The 23,868-nt window shown below is 42.0% G+C and overlaps 1 protein-coding gene across 6 annotated transcripts in view; it reads left to right on the forward strand.

Moving 5' to 3' along the window:
• The window catches only part of Usp28 (ubiquitin specific peptidase 28), a 62,508-nt gene that overhangs the window by 24,229 nt on the left and 14,411 nt on the right, over positions 1-23,868 (forward strand). For 3 of the 6 annotated variants that reach the window (XM_036192471.1, XM_036192473.1, XM_036192475.1), the window contains exons 6-15: positions 2,746-2,832; positions 3,916-4,053; positions 5,364-5,437; positions 6,347-6,426; positions 11,478-11,626; positions 13,486-13,613; positions 15,361-15,456; positions 20,304-20,483; positions 22,540-22,760; positions 23,748-23,818. In XM_036192471.1, coding sequence (XP_036048364.1) covers positions 2,746-2,832; positions 3,916-4,053; positions 5,364-5,437; positions 6,347-6,426; positions 11,478-11,626; positions 13,486-13,613; positions 15,361-15,456; positions 20,304-20,483; positions 22,540-22,760; positions 23,748-23,818 — 1,224 coding nt within the window. The remainder of the gene's footprint in view (positions 1-2,745; positions 2,833-3,915; positions 4,054-5,363; positions 5,438-6,346; positions 6,427-11,477; positions 11,627-13,485; positions 13,614-15,360; positions 15,457-20,303; positions 20,484-22,539; positions 22,761-23,747; positions 23,819-23,868) is intronic. The other 3 variants (XM_036192472.1, XM_036192474.1, XM_036192476.1) reach the window with 1 other exon arrangement.

Raw genomic sequence — 23,868 nt, forward strand, 5'->3', positions numbered from 1 at the left:
ATCATTCCTTCTCCCTGCCTGCAGCCTTGTTCATCAAATGGTTCTGTGGCATCCAACCCGCTGCTCAAAAGCCAAAACACTTCAAACATAGTTTACTGTGCCTGGCTCTGATTAGGACCTGGGAAACAGCAGTGACTAAAACAAAGCCCATACTCTCCTGGAGTTTACTTTAAAACAGTGAGTTGATCAGTCAACAGAATCAGGTAGTAGTAAGTGCTACAAAGGCATTGTGAAGGAGAGTAAGGGTGCCTCAGCTAGAGAGAAGGAGCTGCTGCTTCTCTGGCTTGGTCAGGGATGGCTTGACCAATAAGGAGACTTTTAAGCAGAAGTGTGAAGATGGCTAGGGTTTGGGTCATATAGTTACAGAACATTTGTGAGTAAAAAGCAGAAAATAAATAACCCATGTGAGAGCAAGACTGCTAGAACTGGCTGGTTAAGAATGGAGAGTGGGGGTGGGTTGGGGAGAACTGGCTCCTGCAAGTTATCCTCTGACTTCACACACATTACCTGATGTGTGGGCTGCTTCCCTAGCCCCCAGGAAATATGCACTTGAACTGGAAAGCAAAGTGTATGTCATGGGGAACAAAGCAGGTGAGGTGGCTCAAGTCTGTAATCAGCACTTTTGAGGCTGAGGCAGGAAGGTTGCTGCAAGTCTGAGGCCGGCCTGGGCTATCAGCCAAGACCTTTGCGACCCTGTCATTTCAAACAAACAGACAAACAAACAAACAAAAAGGTAGAATTAGGACTCTTACCAGTCAGTTACTTCCTGCATCTATCTTATGTATGTGTGGAGACAGATACACACTAGATTCATAATGCCCTTAACCTTTACTCATGTGAGAGATGCCGAACAAGCTTATGTTTTCTTTATGAACTGATTTAGGCCATATTTTTTCTTTTGAGAAGTTGGTGAAATGACAGATGGATTTGGAATAGTTGTTGAAGGTTATAGGAAAACCAGTTGCAGTAGGCTATCATATACAAAGCCCCAGGTGTTTCAGACTTTGGAATTAGAGACGTTCAACTGACAGTTTGTGTAAACACTCTAAAGTCGGAAAGACTGCAGTCTGATCCTGACCTGTGAGTTACTGCGGTGAGAAATCAAATAGAGGGCCAGTTTAAGGTTTAAGATGGGTGACTGAGAGCCACGCCTGGTGGTACACACCTCCCGTTGGGACTCAGGAAGCTGAAGCAAAAGGACGCTTGGCCCTAAAACTCACTGTCTACTGCAGGCTAGCTTTGAACATGAGGCAGTCCTTCGGATTTAGTGTCCTGGTGCTGAGATGATAGGCCCGAGCTTGCATGGCCAGCTTCTGTCACCTACAAAAAATGTATTTCTGAGATTGTTCATGTTGGTGCACATATTTTTGTCAGTTTATTTTCCTGCAGCTTAGTACATAAATTATGGTTGTATTTCTATGTTGTTGTTGTTGTTGTTTTTAAGGATTTTTTATTTTTATTTTTGGTTTTTCAAGATAGTGTTTCTCTGTGTAGTTTTGCACCTTTCCTGGAACTCACTTGGTAGCCCAGGCTGGCCTCAAACTCACAGAGATCTGCCTGGCTCTGCCTCCCGAGTGCCACCACTGCCTGGCCGGCTAAGGATTTGTTTTTATTTGTGTCCATGTCTGCATATGCATACCATGTGCATACAGGTGCCCAGGTAACCAGAGAAAGAATGCTGCATTCCCTGTAGCTGTGGTTATGGTGGTTATATGACATCCTTTGTGGGTGCTAGGAACCAAACTTCAGTCCTCTGAAGGAGTTAAGTGCTCTTAACTCCAGCTTCTACAATATCTGTTTTGGGGGGTTTTGTTTGTTTGTTTGGTTTGGTTTGGGGGAGGGGGGATTTGAGACAGGGTTTCTCTGTGTGACAGTTCTGACTGTCCTGGAACTCATACTGTAGACCAGGCTGGCATGGAATTCACAGAGATTCTCTTGTCTCTGTCTCCTGAGTGCTGGGATTAAAGGCGTGTGCCACCACTGCCCACCTACAGTATCATTTTAATGACACATAATTTTCTTTCTTTCTCTCTCTCTCTCTCTCTCTCTCTCTCTCTCTTTCTTTCTTTCTTGACAGGGTTTCTCTGTGTAGTTTTGGTGCCTGTCCTGGATCTCGCTTTGTAGACCAGGCTGACCTTGAACTCACGAGATCTGCCTGGCTCTGCCTCCCAAGTGCTGAGATTAAAGACGTGAGCCATTGCTACCTGGCATAATTTTCTGTTACTAATGTTTATATCTATATGTATTAATCTAGTATTGTTTATTCCTCTTTTTAGGCATTATTTTGTTTTTTTACCTAAAAGAATTTATGTTTATATTATTTTTTGTGTATAATCATTTTCTTAAAAGGAGAATTGCTAGATTGACAGTTATGCATACTTTTAAAAATGAAAGAAAATATTTATTTAGAGACAGGATTTCACAGTGTAGTTATTGGCCCGAAATTCAGTATCCCAGGGTGGTCTTGAACTCACTGTATTAGTTTTGCCTCAGCTTCCTGAGTACTGGGGTTATGGACTGAGCTACCATGCCTGGCTTTGAAATCTCCACTTCTAATTATACATGCAATAGTCTCAGCAGTCAGAAGGCTGAGGCAGGAGGATCAGGAGTTTAAGGCCAGCCTAAATTATCTAATAAGATCCTGTTAGATAATTTAAAAACAACAACAACAACAACAAAAACACAACAAAGCAAAAAAACTAAAATTGTTTTGAAAGGGGCTGAAAATGAATTTCTTTCTTTTAGTCTCTCTTTCAGTTGCCTGAATTCCGAAGACTTGTTCTCAGCTATAGTCTACCACAGAACATGCTTGAAAACTGTCGGAGTCACACTGTAAGTTGGCACTGAGGCAGATTCTATGTTGCTGGACTGAATGTGCTGACTATGATAGACTTCGCCTTGTGCTGATACTCATGTCATTGTTAAGTCTCTCTCTTCCCTCCTTTGTGTAAGAATAAGAGTTTAGGAAAGTGTCCAGTGAGTAGGAATACAATAGGAAAACAGTCCCCACAGCAGTGAGGTACTATTCTGGCCTTAGTGCTGTGCTGTGTCCCGGGAACACTCAGAAGCTCTGTTCCAGTGCTACCCTCTCTCCCGCCATTGGCTGCTGATGTCAAGGGATACAGAGCAGAGGCCTGGCCCTTCTTAGAGACTTCAGTGTGCTCTGATTGCATTCTTCTTACCACCTTGCTGTAGTGCATTCTCTTAAGGTTGTGGGCAGGCAAATATCAGAGTATTCTGTCTGCTCCACAGCATGTCCCCTGACTTCTTTTTTTTTTTGAATGTCGAATGCCGTTTATAGAAGGAGGGAGGGGGTCTTAAATACAGGCTTACAGAACAATGGGAGAACCCTGCAGGGAAGAAGTTTGCTTCTGATGTTTTACAATCTTGCATCTAAGCTGTTAACATCCAATATGCTGGATACACAGACGAGGAGCTTCCCTTAAGCATTCAAGAGGGTGGAATCTCGCAGAGAATTAGCATATGGAGGATATCAAGGTCAAGATCAGCAAGCAAGGCAACAGTTACCCAAAACAGGGGCCAGGGACCTACAGGTCCCCCCCCCCCTTTTTACTAAACAATGAGCTTCTGACTTAGGTTGTGTGGGACGTCAGCAGGTCACCTTACCTGTCATGGAGACACCTGTCCAGGCCACACAGGCTTTCTGTCTTAGGTTGGTGAGTGCCCTCCCCCAGGCATTACCCGTCTCTGAATACTCATTATTATACAGTCCCCTGGCTTCTTACTCTTTGCTCTAGAGTAACACCTTGCTGTCCTTATCTGGTCCCTCTTTGTTAATCTGACTGATCAAGAGCTTGGTAAATGTGAATTAGAGACTGGTTATTGATAACTTTTCTCTTTATTTGTTCAAAACTTTCCAAATGAGATCTTATAAGGTGGCTGTATTTTCTATAGGAAAAGAGAAATATCATGTTTATGCAAGAGCTTCAGTATTTGTTTGCTCTGTTGTTGGGATCAAATCGAAAATTTGTAGATCCTTCTGCAGCCCTGGATCTGCTGAAGGGAGCCTTCCGGTCATCAGAGGAGCAGCAGGTAGTTGGTAGTTTTGTTCTCTTGTTTTATTTCAAGCTTGATATTTTAAGTCACCCTTTGCTAATGTGATACTGCTGTTTTCATTGTTATTGTGTGACAGGCTCTGAACAAAGCTAGGCAGGATGCTGCAAGTACCTCCGTTTGCCTTTTATTTTACTCTCAGAAAATGTGCTGAGAGAGAGTGCATGCTGTGTGTCCATGGGCATGAGTGAGAGGTTACATGGGGTTCTGCCAGTCTGTGTGCATGAATAAGATTTACACAGGATACTGGCACTGCTGAAGGAGGAAGAAATGGTGGGAGAAAGAGCAGCCTAGGTGGGCTTGATGGCTCATGCCTTACTCCCAGTACACAGGTGTCAGAGGCAGGAGAGAGATTACTACACATTGACAGCTAACTTGGTCTACACAGTAAGTTCCAGGTCATCTAGGGCTACTTAGAAAGATGTCTCCAATAACCAGGGGGATTTAAAAAACAAAACAAAACAAAACAAACAAACAAACAAACAAAAAAACAGAGTTAACAGAGGCTGTTGAAGCAAGAAGGAATTTGAAAAGTAATTCAGTGAACCATAGCAAAGGACAATTGAGAAAAGTCAAGTCCTTTGTCTCATGTCCGAGGTAGAAATCTTAATTTGGTTTGGATTTTGAGACAAATCTCAGTATTGAACCCAGGTGGACTTTGAACTCCTGATCCTCCATCCAGCTTTAGCCTCCTGAATATGGAATTATAGGCTTGCAACATCACTCTGGGATAGAAATCCTTTTTCAAACCACCTAAAGCTGAATTCAGCAGCTTTTCTGAGCAGCAGTCTTCTCTTTTAGTCATGGAATCTTTCCTTTCTCCACCTGCCACTAAACTCCAAGCTGTTGCACCGGCCTCTTTCTGCATCTAGTGTTAACCTGCTCTCCAGTTAATGGCCATGTAGTGAACCAGTGTTCTCAAGACAGTGTGTAAAGTTGCCTTTCTCCATCAGTTTTCATAGCATTCTAGAGGACTCTAGTCCGCTCTTTGGGTCTTTTTAAAAAATACCTAATAGGAGATGGTGTTTGTTTTTCTGTCACACACAGATGTGGCCAGCCCTACAGAGTTCCACTTCCTTCCTGACCTAGCTTAGTCAGATCTCACCAATGCCCTGCAGTTTGCCTCTAGTCACTGGGCTCCCTGTTCCTGTGTCTTATGCAAGTTTGCCCCTTAAAAAGGAGATTATGTCATAGGAGTAGAATCTTTATTTGTAGGCTTAAGGGCAAACCTTCATTTCCCTGAGTACAGTATTGCATCTAACTTACTGCAATTTGTGCCTCTCTTGTAGCAAGATGTGAGTGAATTCACACACAAGCTCCTGGATTGGCTGGAGGATGCGTTCCAGCTAGCTGTTAATGTTAAGTGAGTGTTGAGGGTTTGTCTGCACATCCTTCCGACTCACATTGACCACTGAGAATTATGGTGGGGAAAAGTCACTCTTCTCAAGTAGAAATTGCTGGTGTTTTCCAAACCTCTTGCTGGCCACTGAGCTATTCCTCCTTATATAGCCCTGTTTTGGCTTTCCCTCCAGTGATCTAGCCTGTCCCCTAACCTGCAGCCTTTTTTTCCCCTTTCTCGTGAAAGATCCCCAACTAACTGAGTGGTTATAAGATGTAATTGAAAGCAAGTAAATGGGTCCTAGATGTGGATGTGGTGTATGATATGGAACCATTAGGTTTAATGTCACTCACCTGTGGCATCTCCTTAGCATTCACGGAGGATGGGGGTCAGTCACCCCAGACAGGGCCACAAGGATATGTGTCATTCTTATATGGCTACCAAGAACCTGCTTTTGAAAAAAGACTGAGGTTGGAGAATAAAAGTACCATGAAATAGTTTGCAACTGGGAACTTACAGAGTTAACTCCAATGTAAGATAGGCTTTAGAAAAAGAAAAGTTGCATCCTAATTCTATTGTACAACTCTGGGGGAGTTTATTCTTTACTACTCTGCTATTATCTACCTTATATATACATATCATCAGGCATAGGTGTCTATAGCAGATGTATGCAAACATTTGTATATATACATTTGTCACCATATGTGACTCCATACTTTGAAGGTCAGGGTTCACACATTGCATTTCCAGCACAGTGTCAGGCATCTTCTTGTCAGTCAGTGTCTGCACTGAACTAAGCCCTTGCTTCCTTAGATGCCATGTGGCAGCTGTGGTTAATGAAAGTAGACTACTGTTGTTTCTGAAGACACTTGGGTTTTGTGAACATGTATTTGATTCAGCTGACACAGAATTGTCTGTCTCTCTTTTAAATAGCAGCAATCCCAGGAATAAATCTGAAAATCCCATGGTGCAGCTGTTCTATGGTACTTTCCTGACGGAAGGGGTTCGAGAAGGTAAAGTCTGTCCTGTGGGTTGGTTCTTATCTGTGACTGATCCTCACTGCTGTGTCCTTTCAGGGAGACAGGGTAGACCTGAAAGTCCAGCAAAGCCTGGGCTGAACAGTGGCTCAGCCTTTTCTTTTTCTTTTTTCTTTTTCTTTTTTCTTTTTCTTTTTTGTCCCCAGAGCTGAGGACCGCATCCAGGGTCTTGTGCTTGCTAGGCAAGCGCTCTACCGCTGAGCTAAATCCCCAACCCCTGCCTTTTCTCTTTGTGACTATGGACACACAGTCTGGAGCTCCAGCATCCTTAGTCTCTCTCATCTGTGCAGTGGACACAGTCTTGTCCTAGAACTGTCATGTTAAATTGTGTGATGTCTGTGTTGATGGCAGTGATGCTACTTAATTTTTTCTGTTGCTTTTCCTGATGGAACATCCAATCTCAGATTTTATGGAGTCAAACTGCCAGAAATGCTTGTCTGCACTGGATATTTAGGTAAACTGTTGGCTGGGCACATAATTTTTATTTATTTATTTGTTTGTTTGTTTGGTTTTTCAAGACAGGGTTCTTTTGTGTAGTTTTGGTGCTATCCTGGCTCCCGCTCTGTAGATCAGGCTGGCCTTGAACTCATAGTGATCCCTGGCTCTGCCTCCCGAGTACTGGGATTAAATGCGTCTACCACCATCCCCTGACAACATTCATTCATTCATTTGTTTGTTTATTTAATTATTTTTTGGTTGCAGGATTTTGACTATGTACAAATTGAATGGTATCAAATTCTCTGAATTCAGCAGCTTGTGAACCCAAAGCCATTCCCTGCATAACCTCTGTCTGCTCTTCCTCCTCATTTTTATTCATTTTTGATGTTTGGTGTTTTGATGTGGTTTGTTATGAGTGTGTGAGGTTTTTTGTTGCTGTTGTTTTTATTTCTTGAGACAAGGTCTCATATATAATGTAGGCTAGCCTAAAATTTACATGCAGCCTAGGGTGAAACTTCAGATCCACACCAGTCCTCCTGATTCAGCCTCCCATGTGATTCCCTCCTGCACCACCACTGGGGCTTAGTTTTTAAATGTATTGTCTGTGTTTATTTTTGTTACTGGGACTTGAACCCAGACTTTATGCTGCATTCTTACTGATACACCAACAGCCCCTGATAATATTAGAAACATAACCCAGTACTACCATATATTAGCATTACTCTGTTGCTGTGATAAAAATACCATGACCACGGAAACTTATAGAAGAAAATGCTTTGGCTTATGGTTCTGGAGGGTTAGAATCTGTAATAGTGGGGACAACATGGCAGCAGGAAGGGAAGAGATTACACCTTTCACTGCAAGGCTGAAGCAGCCAAAGCAGCTGGAAGCAGGGCAAAGGCTATTAATATGAACTGTTAAAGTCAGCCTCCAGTGACGTACTTCTAACAAGGCTATCCCCTCAGCCTCCCCAAACAGGTGTTCAAATGTTTGAACCTGTTGGAGACATTTCTCATTTAAACTCAATTCTACCCCCTGGCCCCCAGAGATTCATGGCCATATCATAATACAAAATGTATTTAGTCTAACTTCAAAGTCTTCTATAGTCTTTCACAGTCTTCAACACTATTTAAAAGTCCATAGTCTCTTCTGAGACTCAAGACAGTCTCTTAATTGTAACCCCTTAAAAAATCAAAGGACAAATTACATACTTTCAACATATAATGGCACTCAATACACATTCTCGTACCAAAAGGGAGGAATGGGGGCATAGTGAGAAAATACTGGATCAAAACAAGACCAAAACCCATCAGGACAAATGCCAAATCCTGTAGCTCAGTGTCTGGTATCTGAGACTTCAGCTTTAAAGGGCTTAATGTCTCTCAAGTCAGCACCACATGGACAACAGATATCGCCAAGTTTAGCTGTCAGCTTGGGATGGATCCTTGCCTCCTTGAATCACCTTAGCAGAAGCTTTTGTTCTTTTTGCTTTCTGGGAGCTCCCTGTTACAAGTTGGAAGCTTCCTGGGCAAGGGCTTGCCCTAAAGAAGCCCTTCTCTTTGTCCTAGCACAGAGCAGGCATCTCCTTAAAGGAATTGATCTCCTAACAATTACAGCCTTTCTTCCAGCATATGCCTTGGCTGTAACTCTCCAAACTAAACATTTTGTATTTCTTTCTGCCCCACTTACCTTTTTTTTTTTTCCACAGTAGACCTGTCCAAGCATTAACAATAATAAACATGCCATAAATTCAGCATTATGCAGTCTTGAAATTTTTCTGCCGAATAAATCAGCTCATTATGTTTTAATTTTGCCTTGGGCAAGTTCCTAGGACAAGGGCAGAAGGCAGCCTAGATTCTTTGCCAATATCACAGGACTGGCTTCTGGGTGCTGTTAGTCCTGGCTTTCCTCTGAAACCTCTAGAGCCAACCCTCCATAGTCCTCGTTACTCTCAGTACTATTGTCTTTTAGGCTCCTGTTAGAATAGTCCTTTAAGCTCTGCCTGTAACATTCAACATTTTCTAGTTCAGAATTCCAGAGTCTTCCACATTCCTCCCCCAAACAGCATGGTTAGGTTCTTATAGCAATAAGCCAACAAGATGGCAACTCTCTGATACCAAGTTCTGCACTAGTTACTTCTCTGTTGTGATAAAATTACATGACCAAAGCAAATTATGGAGTTTAATTTTGGCTACTGTTCCAGAAGGATAAGTGTCCATCCTTGTGGGAAGGTGTGGCAGCAATCAGCAGCAGGGTGGCAGGAACTGGAAGCTAAGAGATAATATTTTTAACTGCAGACTTGAAGCAGAGAAAGCAAACTGGGAGTAAGATGAGGCTATGAACTCCGGAAGGCCACTTTGGATGATGTGCTTCCTCCATCAAGGCCTAAGCCTACAATAAACAGTACACAAACTGGGGAGGAAGTTCAGATTCCTGAGCCTGTAAGGAATCTCATTAAATCTCCACATTTGAGTTCTCCAAAAGTGAGCATTTTAAATGTCAAATACCTAGTTGTTACTCAAATTCTCAATTTATATACATAATTTTAAAATGTCCTTGTCAGGCTGGAGAGATGGCTAAGAGCACAGGCTGCTCTTCCAGAGATCCTGAGTTCAATTCCCAGCAACCACACGGTGGCTCACAACCATCTATAATGAGATCTGGTGCCCTCTTTTGGCATAGAGGCATATATGCAGGCAGGACACTATACATAATAAATAAATAAATATTTAAAAAAAAAAAAAAAAAAACCCTTAACTAAGGTTACTATTGCGGTGAAAAAAAAACACCATGACTAAAACCAAAAAGTTGGAGAGGAAAGTTTATTTGCCTTTACACTTCTACATTGGCAGCCCATTAATGAAGGAAGTCAACAGGGCTAGAACTTGGGGGCAAGAGCTGATGCAGAAGACAAGGAAGGGATGCTGTTTACTGTCTTGCTTCTCATGGCTTGCTCAACCTGCTTGCTTGCTTGCTTTTTTTTTTGGATTTATTTATTTGAGGGCTGGAGAGATGGCTCAGTGGTTAAGAGCACTGACTGCTCTTCCAGAGGACCCAGGTTCAATTCCCAGAACCCACTTGGCAACTTATACCTGTCTGTAACTTCAGTTTCAGGGGACTCAACACCCATGGCAAAACACCAATGCACATAAAAATAAAATATCTTTTTTAAAAAAAGCTTTATTTTTTATGTATATGGTGCTCTATCTGCATGTACACCTCCATGCCAGAAGAGGGCATCAGATCCCATTATAGATGGCTGTGAGCTATCGTGTAGTTGCTAAGAATTGAACTAAGGACCTCTGGAAGAGCTGCCAGTACTCTACCACTGAGCCATCTCTCAAGCCCCTGCCTGTTTTCTTAATATAGAACCTAGGACCACCAATGTAAGGATGGCACCATCTGAAATGCACTGGGCCTCTCTCCCCCATCAGTCACTAAGAAAAATTTCTATAGCTGGATCTTATGGAGGCATTTTCTCAATTGAGTTTCCCTCCTTTCTGATATCTCTAGCTTGTGTCAAGTTTTCATAAAACTAGCCAACACAGTCATATTTTTTGTGAGACTACCCCCAATTAAGGAAGGTGCCCCAAGTCAACTTGATACCACATGTGCCTGCATGGGTTAGTAAACCCCCACCCCACCCATCCCATTCCCCCAACACAAAGGAGCAAGGGCTGACCTGGAACTCTCATCTTAGCCTCTGAGTCTGTTTTAATCGATACTGAAATTCCCTCCCTTTGGGATTGCAACCCAGGACTGGCCATATTGAGTCAGTGGTGTCCACTCAACTATATCCTTATCCTCCAAGTGTGATTCATGTATGACTGGTTGGCAAGTGTCATTTCACTATATGTGGGCTCCATTTAAACCCTTTTTAAATTTATGTATTTTATGTATATGGGTACTTTGTATGTGCATTTGCACACCAGAAGATGGCATCAGACAGTTGTGAGCTGCCATGTGGATGCTGGAAATTGAACTCAGGACCTTCAGAAGAGTGTACCTAACCACTGAACCATCTCTCCAGCCCCATCCTTTTTTTTTTACTTGAAATATTTTGTGTTATTGTTTCTTTGAGGCAGAGACTTACTATGTAGTTCAGGATGGCCTTGAAGCCTCAATACTCAGCCTTTCAAATGCCAAGATTGCAGGTGTGTACCACTATGTCCATATTGAAACATTTTCTTAAGAAACTGATTTGTTTGTAATGACCCCATAGCTCCCCCAGTCTGAAATTTACTGTTTACACTCCCAGCTTACATACTTAACATTTGACATAGGCCTCTCTGCCCTCTTGTAAAGTGGTTGAATCTTCTACAGTCTTATTCCAGTCAGCTAAGACTCTCTTGATGAAGGCCTGTGATTGGGAGGTGTGTCATTGGTTGGCTTTACTTTTTGCAGAATCAGTGGTTGCTCGTTGTTCATGCCTGGGTCCATTGGGTCATTGGTGGTTACCACTCTGGCTTAAGTGTATTTCTAACCAGTTCTCAGGAGACTACTGAATTCTAGAAGGTGCTGTCTTAGTGGAGCCAGAGAAGTAGACTTAGTGATGTGGTGACACTTTAACACCCACCTTCTTTGCCTAGGAAAGCCATTTTGTAACAACGAGACCTTCGGCCAGTATCCTCTCCAGGTAAACGGTTATCGCAACTTAGACGAATGTTTGGAAGGGGCCATGGTGGAAGGTGACATTGCGCTGCTTCCTTCTGATCATTCAGTGAAGTATGGACAAGAGGTAAGGTGTATATTTTTGCTTCTTCTGCCAGAGACAAAGCCACTTAAGTAGGGTTGAACTTTTAGGCAAACAGGTTCGAAATACAAACTAGTTAACCTGAATAGAACTTGAATCTGTCTCCTCCCTTTCACCAGTTGATGTGAATCAGTGAGTCTTCATGTTTTGATAAAGTTCTTTGCTGAAACTGAATTTGAGTTACTCATGTAAAGGTTTATGCTGCTTCTGATGTTTTCAGTATGATCAAGTTTTTCTCTTTCTGTTGAAGCCTACTTGTACCTAAGTAGGGAGAACGCACTGCCTCCATATTTTTGGAGGGTAAAAGTGATTAACTCCTATGGTATGCCATTTAGAATATTTTCCCTATTATAGTATTTATTGTTCTACCTTTGCTTTTACATTTTTAAAATGTAATTCATTTATTTATGTGGGATTCTTGTTTTTTGATGGATTGGAAAGTGTGGTTAACACACGGATAATTAATATTTGTTAGGATAGTTAGTAATTACTTTAGTTAGGCAGGGATTAGTGAACAGCGTTGTATCATAATTGTCATTATTGCCTCGTTTGCTTTATTCCCCTCTCATACATTTTGAGGCAAAATTGTGGCTTGTGGAACTGTCCCAACTCAAGATTTACAGTAGGAGAAATTGACTTGAACTAAAATTGAGTGTGTGACATGAGCTTGTGGAGGTGTGTTAGCTCTAGAAGGTGCTGGGATATGGAGAGCTTCCTCCTCAGCTTCTCTAGGAAAGAATGGATTCCGGTGTTTCCTAGCAGGAGCCATACCATTGGGGCCAGTTGATGCTTTCTCTTATATTATTTACTACTTATGCAGTATCCAAGGATGGGAATTCTGAAAAATAAAATCCTAGCAGAAGTCATTATGCCGTGTTTAGTTTGATTTAACCCAGACGAGCCAGGCAAGGTGGTTCATGCTTGTAATTCCATCACTTAAGAGACTGATTAATCAGGATTGTTGCAAGCTCAAGGCCAGCTTTGGCTGCTTAGTGAGTTCCAGAGTGAGACTCTGTCTCAAGAAGCAAAGAAGGAAGATAAAAGATTCAGGTGTGAGGTAGTCAGTCTATTCACCTGGTGCCAACAGGGCCCCTGAAGAGAGCACCACTGAACCCTTGGTAAAGGGATGTTTAAAGCCACCCTAGGAACCTCTGGCATGTGAGTGAACTGAGCGAGCTTCTTCTGCTGGTGCAGCATTTCCTCAGCTGTGGTCAGTGTGTTAAAATGGGTTCTTTTCATTTTATTTCATTTACTCTGAAACTCTGAGTACCATTGTAGGTTCACTTGACTGGCTTTCTTCTCAGAAATCTGTACTGGAAGTCATTATTTTCCTCAGAAACATGGGGAATTACAACATCCTAAGACTATTTTAAATTTCCCTTTTAAACATAAACAGAATTTAAACTGTAGTTAGCTGTAAAGAAATAGTATATGATATATTTATAATATTTGTCTTTTTAGATGATTATTGGCTGCAATTATCTCCTAATTATGTGCTATAGAGATTGTAGTTTCTAGTTCTTTGGTTAGGCTGTTAATGTCTTGAGTAGCGGGTGTTTGTGGAGTGATTTGTGTTGGTGCTTGGTTAGTTCTTCCAATCCACAGTGGTTATTTCTAAGGATGATGGTTGAATGCAATACTGGTGACTAGGTAGTAAATTTGGAGGCCGAGGAAGGTTTAGCTTTATTCTCCAAGTATGATTCTAAGTATTTAAGGTTAGTATGTGAGATAAAATGCTATATATTAATTTGACTTAAATATAAATTCCATATCAGAAAAAGTTTGGTGAAGGATATTTCCTGAAACTAATTTTTCTTTTCCCCATGTTTCTACCTTGGACATAGCGTTGGTTTACCAAACTACCTCCAGTGTTGACCTTTGAACTCTCCAGATTTGAGTTTAACCAATCTCTTGGGCAGCCAGAGAAAATTCATAATAAGCTGGAATTTCCTCAGATTATTTATATGGATAGGTGAGTCTTGTTCAATTGACTTTGTGATGTACAGTGCAGCAGTAGAAATGGCTCTGGGCTGTGTATTTGTGTATGGAGATCACCTGGACATGGGGATAATGTGCACATTTCGATTCTGTGAAGCTGGGTTTGAGCTTTATATTTCTGAGAATCCCCTAGACTAATGTGATGAGTAGCTAGGCATAAGTCTGGGCTCAAAACATTTATCTTGTTTCCATGGATGCTGTAAACCAACAGCATAAAGAATGCAAAGCAGGTGCTGGTTTATATTACCAAGGTAAACTGTATATAGACAAACCCATAGGACTATCAACTAAATTTTGTTGTTTTGTTTTTTGAGACAGGGTCTCTATAGCTCTGGCTGTCCTGGAACTCACTCTATAAACCAAGCTGGCCTTGAACTCACAGAGATTAAATGCTTACACCACTACCACCTGGGGCTCAACTAAGTTTCTAGTTATACTTAGTTTTCTGTTTCATCCAAATTAGGAACGTAATTTTCTTTAGCTTTGACATTTAAAAAAAAAAAAAAAAAAGGCTGTCACTCTTCAGCCACCATGTGGAAAATGGATTTTCTGAAGCTTTTCTAATAAGGACCCACTTGTGTTGAGAGAGAGAGAGAGAACCCAATATTAGCCAGGAAGCAGACTGATCTCAGATCTCATTTCCATACCCCCTGAAACTTTAGGCATTTTTTGTTGGTTTAGCACAAAAGAGAATCCGGTGGTGGCACATGCCTTTAATCCCAGCACTCGGGAGGCAGAGGCAGGCGGATCTCTGTGAGTTCGAGGCCAGCCTGGGCTACAGAGTGAGTTCCAGTACAGGCTCCAAAGCTACACAGAGAAACCCTGTCTCAAAGAAAACAACAACAACAACAACAAAACAAAAACAAAACAAAACAACAACAACAAAACAAAAAACAAAAAGAGAGAGAGATACAGAGAGATAGAGAGAATATCTGCATACTGTCAGTGGCTTCAGCTTCAAAATTGATTTGGCTTTTTGGCTCCTTGCATTTCCATAGAATTTTTACTGACTTGCTAGTTTCTGCCAGATAAGGGATTCTCTTTTGTTTGGATTGTACTGCACATATAAGTCAGTGACGTCTTAATGGTGTACAGCCTTTCTGTATGTATGATTAAATTCATCATTAAATAAATCATACCTTTGATATTATGAATTTTTGGAATTTTACTCTATGTTCTCTTTGAGCAGATAGAAATAAAGTTGGTTGTATTGATTACTAAATTGACACACATCTTCTGGCTGTGCTAAAGCTGAGAAGGCTGCTGTGTCTTGTGGATTCTGTGATTCGCAGTGGAAGCAGCTCCGCTTCCCTTACTGTCTTGTCCCTTTGTTTCTTTTCTCACCTTACTATACTGGCCTCACCTTTGTCAAGCGTTCAGTAATGGTGATGAGAGTGGGCATCCTTGCCTCATTGCTGACCTCAGGGCCAGGGCTGTAGCCCTGGGTTTGATCCACAACAATGCACTAAACTGGGTTTGGTGCCATAATTCTAACTTAGCACTAGGTCATGAAAGACCAGAAATTCAATGTCATCCTTAGCTATAGAGGGAGCTGGAGGCCAGTTTGAGCTATGAGAGTCTGTCTCAAGTCAAAAACCAAAGTAAAAACAATATATTCTATTGGTTATTCTATGACTGCCTATTTTGAGGAAGTCATCTTCACTGAGAATTTGTCATTAATATTTGCTAATATTTCTATCCATGGGTTATTATTTGCTTAGGTACATGTACAAGAGCAAAGAGCTTATTCGAAGTAAGAGAGAGAGTGTTCGAAAGCTGAAGGAGGAAATACAGGTTCTGCAACAAAAATTGGAAAGGTGAGTGAGTCTGTGGGCATTTTTATGCTCAGAAACATAAAGCAAATAATAGTAAGATCAGAGATTGTGTTTATATTTAAAGTTTAGAGCTAATAACTAGTGTTTCATAAAATAGCCAAGACCTTTATTTTAAGTGTAAAGGAGTCTTCAAGGCAGCGAATAAGATCTGTGTTGGTGGTGAGGACTTCAGGACTCAGGCATGCCGTAAATGAGGGAGCCCAGCTTTGCAGTGTCTGGTGTTCTTGTCGTCTTTGCTCCTCCTGCTCTTCGACTAAACAGACTTGAGAGGCGGTGCTGTCCGTATTCCAGAACTTGTCCTTTTTGGTTTTTTTGGAGACAGTGTCTAAACTCAAAGAGAGTGACTTTGAACTTTTTATTCTCCTGCCTCTACCTCCCCAGGGTTGGGATTGCAATGGCCACTGTGCCTGGTCATTTCACTTGTGAAAAGTGGGCTTGGGAAGTGTTGAGATGGTGTGGTGCTGACTGAGTACATGTGCTAAAGTTTCTGATGTGTGCTGAGTTCTTCTGGAGGACTCTGCTTTCTTTGTTTTGCAGAATCATCAAGATCTCCTTAGGCAAGGTCAGCTTGATTTCTTTTTTCTTTCTTTTTTCTCAATAAGCAATCTTTATTGATTCTTTGCAGATTTCACATCATGCATCCCAATCCGATTTATCTCAGTTGACTTCTTCCTAGTCTAGGTAGATGCATTGGTGTAACATTTACAAAGGAAATCCCTACATCGTTGGTGGCTCCCCTCCCCTCTTCGTCTATTAACGGTCTCCCTCTTACCAACATCCCATCTGACCCAACACACTGCTGGGTCGTTAATTTCTCCAAGGGGCACAAGTTCCACCCAGATCTAACATTAACACTTAACATTATTTACTCTGTGTGGGATGTGGGGTGAGAGAAGGAGAGAAAAAGTAAGAATGAACACGTACCAGATGACAGCTTGCAGAATCAATTCTCTCCTTCCACTGTTGTGTGGATTCTGGAGCTCAAACTTAGGTCACCAGGCTTGCAAGACAAGTGCCTTTTTCTGCTGAGCATGCCACTGGCCCAGTTATTATTAGAGAACTTAAACCAAGAATCAGTGAGACTATGGGAGTATTTTCCTTAGTATAATATTACTTTTGATTTTTTTTAAAGATTTATTTTTAATTATGTGTGTTTCTGTGTGATTATGTGCACCTGTGAGTGCTGGTACCTGTGGAGGCCAGAAGAGAACCTCAGATCTGGAGCTGGAGTTAAGAACTGTGAGCCTACCCACACTGCTGGGAGTATAATTGGGTCCTCTGTATAAACACTATGTTCTTTAACTACTGAGCTCCTACTCTGGCTTGAAAATCAAATGGTTTTGTGTTTTGGATAACTTAAACTTTTTTTGTTTTACATTTATTTACTTACTTACTTACTTTGTGTGTAAGTGTGTGAGCACAGGTGGAGGTCAGAGGACACTTCTGGAGTTGACTCTCCTTCTTCCATGTGGGTCCCAGAGACCTAACTCAGAGCATCAGGCTTGGCAGCAAGCAGCTTTCCCCACTAAGCCATCTCACTGGCCAAAGTTTAACTTTCTAGATAGGATTTTAAGAGTAAGGAGGGAGAGATGATTTAGCAATCAAGAGCATTTACTGCTCTTTCAGAGGACCTAGCTTTGGTTCTTAGCACCTATGGAGCAGCTCACAACTACCTATGGCTTCACTTCCAAAGAATCTGACCCCTCTCTGACCTCTAGAGGTTCTCACACACACGTGATAGACACACAAACATGCAGGCAGAACACTCATACACATACAATAAATGAATAGATTTTTATAACTTACACAGACATACTTGTGTGTTTGTATGTGACACACTCCAAGGAAAATATCCACGAACTTGTAAATATACTGTGAGATACAGAACTGAGGTAGGGTAGGTAACTTTCATGTTTTTTGTTTTTGTTTTTGTTTTTTTTATAGAATTTGTATTTGAATTTTCTTAACATACCCATACATCACTTTCAGTATATAAGTCTAAAAATAATTCAAGACTTCCTAACCAGTAATCTCTATATTTGGGAGGCCAAGGCAAAAGAATTGAATGACAGGTTGGGGATTTAGCTCAGTGGTAGAGCGCTTGCCTAGCAAGCGCAAGGCCCTGGGTTCGATCCTCAGCTTAAAAAAAAAAAAAAAAAAAAAAAAAAGAATTGAATGAGTTTGAGGCAGGTCTGGCCAGCCTGATGGAATACACCATAAACTTGACCTCAGAAAACCAAAAAGGTGGGGTGTGATAATGCATACGTATGCTCCCAGGATTTAGGAAGTAGAGACAGTAGGATCAAGAGGTCCAGGCCAACTTGGATTGCAAGTGACCTTGTCTCAGAAAACAAATGAAATTTTTACTTTTTCTCCTCTAAAATAGCTGTGGTAGGATATTGAAAGTATGGTTTCTTCTATACAGAATAGGCAGACACTGCTTCTGAAACCACCTTTGCTGTGTTGTATTTTGTTTTTCCTTGTGCACAGTAGGCAGATGCTCTACTCCTGGATTACATCCCATCCCATCTCTTGCTCTGATCTGATTTGTCAAAACAGGTGCTACCTTGTATGAAGTAGTTGGCTCTAAGAGATGGAACTCAGAAGTGATTGCCACAAATAAACACAAGTTTCTTAGAGAAAAAACTTCTCTGGAGTTTCATATAAGTATTCTAGGAGTTGGGGATTTAGCTCAGTGGTAGAGTGCTTGCGCAAGGCCCTGGGTTCGATCCTCAGCTCCAAAACAAACAAACAAACAAAAACCTGACAAGTATTCTATTAAAAAGTATGTTAGGTGGAAGCTGGTGCCTTATTTCCTGTGTCAGGTTATTATCAGTTCTGCTCTATGAAGTGTGGATTGATAAGCTTGTAATGGAAGAGCACATCAAAGTACAGGCTAGGTATTGGACAGTTAGTTAAGGCTCTTCCACCCTGGCAGGTACCTGTCATTTCTCCATTAGTGATCTCGAGGGGACACGCAGTTGGTACCAAGCTTCTGCCTCCCCTAAAGCAGCCTTTGCTGTCCGCCTCTGTCATTTGTTTGGCTGAGTTGCAGTGCCCTTTATTTTCTACTCATATTTTCATTTTCCTCTTTGTTGTTGTTGTTAGTTTGGGTTTTTAAAACAACACATCACTATATAAGCCTAAACTTGCTCCTGTGGACCAGGCTGGTATTAAAATCATCATTTGCCTGCCTCTGCCTCTCAAGTGCTGGTGGAATTACAGATTATGCTACCATACCCTGTTCATTTAACTAACAACTGTCATTGCTGTTGTTGAGATAGGGTCTCCTGTATCCCAGGGTGTCCTCAGTATGTAGCTGAGGAGGACCTTGATTTCCTCTCCTCCTGCCTGCACCTCCTGAATACTTGATTTAGTGTTAGCTCTCCTGGTCTGTGTAGTGCTGTGAAGCAAACTAGGGTTTCATGCATGCAAGGCAGGCAGTCTCCCCACAGCCATAGCCCTAGTATTTTTGTTTTGTGATGTCCTTTTTGCTACAGAAATAGATGGTTGAAATGCATTTCTTTCTACTGTATTTAGGGAAGAAAAGTGAAATGATGTGTTTGGCTGTCTTCTTTTGTAAGATGGAAATCCAGAATAATGAAGTTACTTGTGTGAACCAGTTAGGTTGATTATCTTACCTTTAAATTTAGTGAACTGTAGACTACATTGAACTAAATCTCCATAGTGAGTTTAAAGTGCTGTGCTATAAGTGACAGAATATGAGGTATTATTAAAAGAGTTTGTTTAGAGACTGGAGAGAAGGCTCAGGGGTCAACAGTATGTGCTGTGCTTGCAAAAGACCAGAGTTCAGTTCCTGACACTCATGTCCTTGTGACTTAAAACCACCTGTAACTCAAGATCCAGGGAATCCAATGCCCTCGTCTGGACTCTGAGCACCTGTGTGCACATATGCACATGCACACACAAATAAACACCAGTGTAATTAAAAATAAAACCTTAAGGAGCTGGAGAGATGGCTCAACAGTTAAGAGCACTTGCTGCTCTTGTGAAGGATCCAGATTCAATTCCCTGGATCCACATAGCAGCTCATAACTCCCATTTCTAGAGGGTCTTATACCTTTTTATGGCCACCTAGGGCACCAGACATTCATGTGTACAGGCATAAATGCAAGCAGAATACCCACACACATACAATAAAAATATATCTTTCTGTCACATATTTGAGAATATTATTTACTCTTCCTGGAGAAATCATAAATAATTTATGCCTGGCCTATGCTGTCAATCACATTCATGAATAATAAGAGTATGTGAGACTCTACAAAAGGACGTTTGGCCAGTTTTCCTAGGCTCTGGCCTTCTTAAATGTCTAATTTCGATTTCTGGATTTCTCTCACTGTCAGTTATGAAGCAGTTTGTCTAAAAAGGCCAAAGAAAATAGCCCTGAGTCCTAACTACCAGATGCTTTTGGGTTTTTTTGTTTGTTTGTTTGTTTTAGCTGAGGATTGAACCCAGGGCCTTGCACTTGCTAGGCAAGCGCTCCACTACTGAGCTAAATCCCCAACCCGCTTTTTTCAACCTTATAGATCGAGTAACCAACTAAATACTATATATCTTAGGGATAATGTAGATTTTCGTGATGTAAGATTGAGATATGTTCTCACTAGGTTGCCCCAAACTTACTCTGTAACCTAGATGGGTCTCATACTCTTGGTGATCTTTCTGCCTCAGCCTCCTGAGTGTTAGGACTACAGGTGGGTATTAGCACACTTGAGTCTTCCATTGACTGCATGATAAGGTTTTTGTTAGCAGTTCTTATGCACAGTAAACTTGGGTAGTAGTGCTCCAATGTCTTTGTCTCTTAGGTATGTGAAGTATGGCTCTGGCCCAGCTCGGTTCCCACTCCCTGACATGCTGAAATACGTTATTGAATTTGCCAGTACCAAACCTGCCTCTGAAAGCTGTCAATCTCGAAGTGCTGAGCATATTACATTACCGCTTTCTTCAGTGCACTGCCCAGTTTCTGACCTCACATCCAAGGAAAGGTAATGGAAGATTTCTTCAATGGTTTGTATTGTTTTTCCATTTTATTTATTTTTTGCTTTGAGCTGAGGATCCAACCCAGGGCCTTGTGCTTGCCAGGCACGCGCTCTACCACTGAGCTAAATCCCCAACCCTATTTATTTTTTGAATATTCATTTTATTTATTATGATAAATTTGAACTCAGGACCTCTGGAAGAACAGTCGGTGCTCTTAACCTCTGAGCCATCTCTCCAGCCCTCCATTTTATTTTTATTCCAACCATTTCCCATCTTTCACACCTGCTGAGGGCTCACCCTAGATAGCTCAAGGAGTGAGCTTTGTCTTCAGGAAAGAGTTTTGTCACTACCCCAAGTGGCTGTGTTCTGAGTACTTGTCTCTAGGAAGCGTGCTCCTGTTGTAGAGGCTTCTCACTGTCCACTGCCTGGATCAAACTCTTCAGGGCTGCTTTGCTCTGAGCTAACTGCCCCAAAAGGCCTTTCTCAGAGCCCTGTGAGGCCCTGGCCTTCCAGGCATCTCAATCTATGCTTCATCTATGGTGAAGGAGGCATGGCTTAAGTAAACAGTGAGGAAAAACCTACTCATTAGCAGAGAGTTACCCAAGGAAGAAATGCTTGAATTCTGAGGGCAGACCTAGAGGAGCTGGGCTCGTGAAGGCATAGGGAGGCCAAGCCAGGATCCTCTATCTATGCCCATTCATTCAGCAGTCTTTATAGCCTAATGGTGCCAGCAGGGTCATGGTACATTTGTCCCCTACAGAGAAAAGCTTACATTAAAAACCCTTTTGTTAGCCAGGAAGTAATGGTGCATGACTTTAATCCCAGCACTTGGGAGGCAGAGGCAGGCAGATCTGTGAGTTTGAGGCTAGCCTGGTCTACATTGAGTTCCAGGACAGATAGAGCCACACAGAGAAACCCTGTCTCAAAAATAGCAACAAAAACAAAAAAACCAACTGAGTTGTTGAGGCGAGAAAGAATGCTCAGCCAATAAGAATGCATACTGCATTTACAGAGGACCCTAGTTCAGTTTGCAGCATCCACATCAGGCAGCTTTACTTTGGTGATGTGAGTAGATAACTTTGCATTTACTTCTCTATTCCTGCAATTGGGCCTGGCTTATTTGGTGTAGGGAATCAAATCCAGTATCTTGTGAATGTTAGGCAAGTGTTATGCTAGCAGAGTGATTTTTGTTGTTGTTTCTTTGTTTTGAGAACAGGCTCTTAACTGTGTAGCCCTTACAGGCTTTGAGCTTGAGCAGTGGTTCTCAGCCTGTGGGTTGTAACCCTTCTTGGGATTAGATGACTCTTCAGAGGAGTTGCCTAAGACCATCAGAAAACACAGATACTTATAATTTATAACAGTAGCAAAATTACACGTATGCAGTAGCACTGAAATTAATTTTATGGTTGGGGGTCACTGCAACATGAGGAACTGTATTAAAGAGTTGCAGCATTAGAAGGTTGAGAACCACCGAGTTTGAGATTTTCCTGCCCTTGTTTCATTTCTTGGGTGCTGGGGTTATTATAGGCATGAACCACTGTTCCAGCTCAGTTCTGTTAAATGCTCCTCTTGTAATTGGTCACATGGGGGTAGCACTAATGTCAGTCTCATGACCAAGCTATATTAAATAGGATGGTTCATACAAGAATAAGTTTCCTTTTCTATGTATAGATTTAGACAGAGCCTCACCATGTAGCTTGTGTTGGCCTTGCAATTGAGATCCTCCTGCCACAGCCTCACGGTTGCTAGGAGTCACATGTCTGTAACTGCTTTCACTAAAAAATAGCTATACCTTTCATAGAGTGGCTGGTTTTCTAAAATGCAGTAGTTTAGTCTGTCTTCCTTCCTTCCTTCCTTCCTTCCTTCCTTCCTTCCTTCCTTCCTTCCTTCCTTCCTTTCTTTCTTTTGAGAAAGGCTCTTAACTATACCAAGTGGCCTCAAAGTCACAGCAGTCCTGTGTTAGCCTCCCAAGGGATGGGATTACAGGTTTCTGCCACCATGTCCAGCCCAACTTGTATTTTAGGTATTATAGAATGAGTGTCATCTTTTGTCTTCCCTTAGTTCAAGTCAAGAAAGCTGTTCTCAAGATGCTGAAGGCACTTTTTCCTCTCCTGAAGATGCTCTGCCCAGATCTGATGTAATGAATGGGCTGTTTACCTCTCCCCACTCCTCTGTGGGAATGCCTGCACCCCCAGCTCCTCGGACAGTCACAGATGAGGAGATGAACTTTGTTAAGACCTGTCTTCAGAGGTGGCGGAGTGAGATTGAACAGGATATACAAGGTTGGTGCTCTGAGAACTTGTCAGCTGTGTCAGCTACTCCCTGTCTTTCTTGGCTGTTTGGAAGCTAGGTACCCTGGGTATTCATGCTGTCAGGCCTGGCGACTGTGACTTTTGCACTTTGCCTGCCTTGTAGGCTTGGTCCTGTGGAATTCTGCCTCTCAAATTATGCCCCCCACCAAAAAAAAAAAAATTCTGACCATTCTAAAAGGTTTACAATCATGGGAACCTTTGCTGAGATCAAGCAGTATGTGTTCCCTCCCTTCTGCTCTTGCCCTGTCCCTCTGAGGCAGGGTCTCAGAACTGACCTTGAGTTCATATGCTCTTTCTGCTTCCGGCTCTGGAATGTTGGAATAATCAGCGTGTACTCCCGTGCTGGCTTAGTTTGTTTAAATGTAAAGTTGGTAATTGACAGATAGTAAAGGTGACAGTAACAGTGTTTGCCTCATAACCAGGCCTTGTTAAATGAAAGTCTGCTTTCAAGATAAGCTCTCTCTTTTATCACCTAGGCGAGTCTCAAACTCATGATCCTCCTGCTTCAGCTTCCCCAGTGTGGGGACAGTGCCCACAGCTGTGGGCATCTTGACAAGACTGCTTCTTCCTAAACAGCAGCTGCCTGTGGTCTACTCTGGCTTGCCCTCCCTCCAGGGCTCAGATAAGATAGGCATGTCCTCTGCCACTGAGCCCAGGTTTCTCCTCTGAGTGCTGTTGTACTTCCTCTGAACTCTTGCTTCAGGTCATGCAACTTTTTCCTAAATTGAGACAGTTTCTTTAAGAAATTTCAGTGCTAGACCTCAGTGTAATTACATTGAATTAAAAGCCTTTATAACCCGAAGCACTTGTCACTTCCACACCACGTGCTGCCTTGTGCTTCCTGGCAGGAAGTAGAGGTCTTTAGAGTGGGATGCAGAGAAACTGTGTGTGCATGGCTGGTCATGGCTGGTGGGCCCTGCACGCAGATGTAATAACAGAGTTTTTCTTTCTTAACAGATTTAAAGAATTGTATCTCGAGCACTACCCAGGCTATCGAGCAGATGTACTGTGATCCTCTTCTTCATCAGGTAGAATTAAAAGTCATGAAAAACAGGCTGGTGCTAATGGCAGAGAACAT

The sequence above is a fragment of the Onychomys torridus genome, chromosome 7 (genome assembly GCF_903995425.1).
Source record: "Onychomys torridus chromosome 7, mOncTor1.1, whole genome shotgun sequence".
NCBI classification, from domain to species: Eukaryota; Metazoa; Chordata; class Mammalia; order Rodentia; family Cricetidae; genus Onychomys; species Onychomys torridus.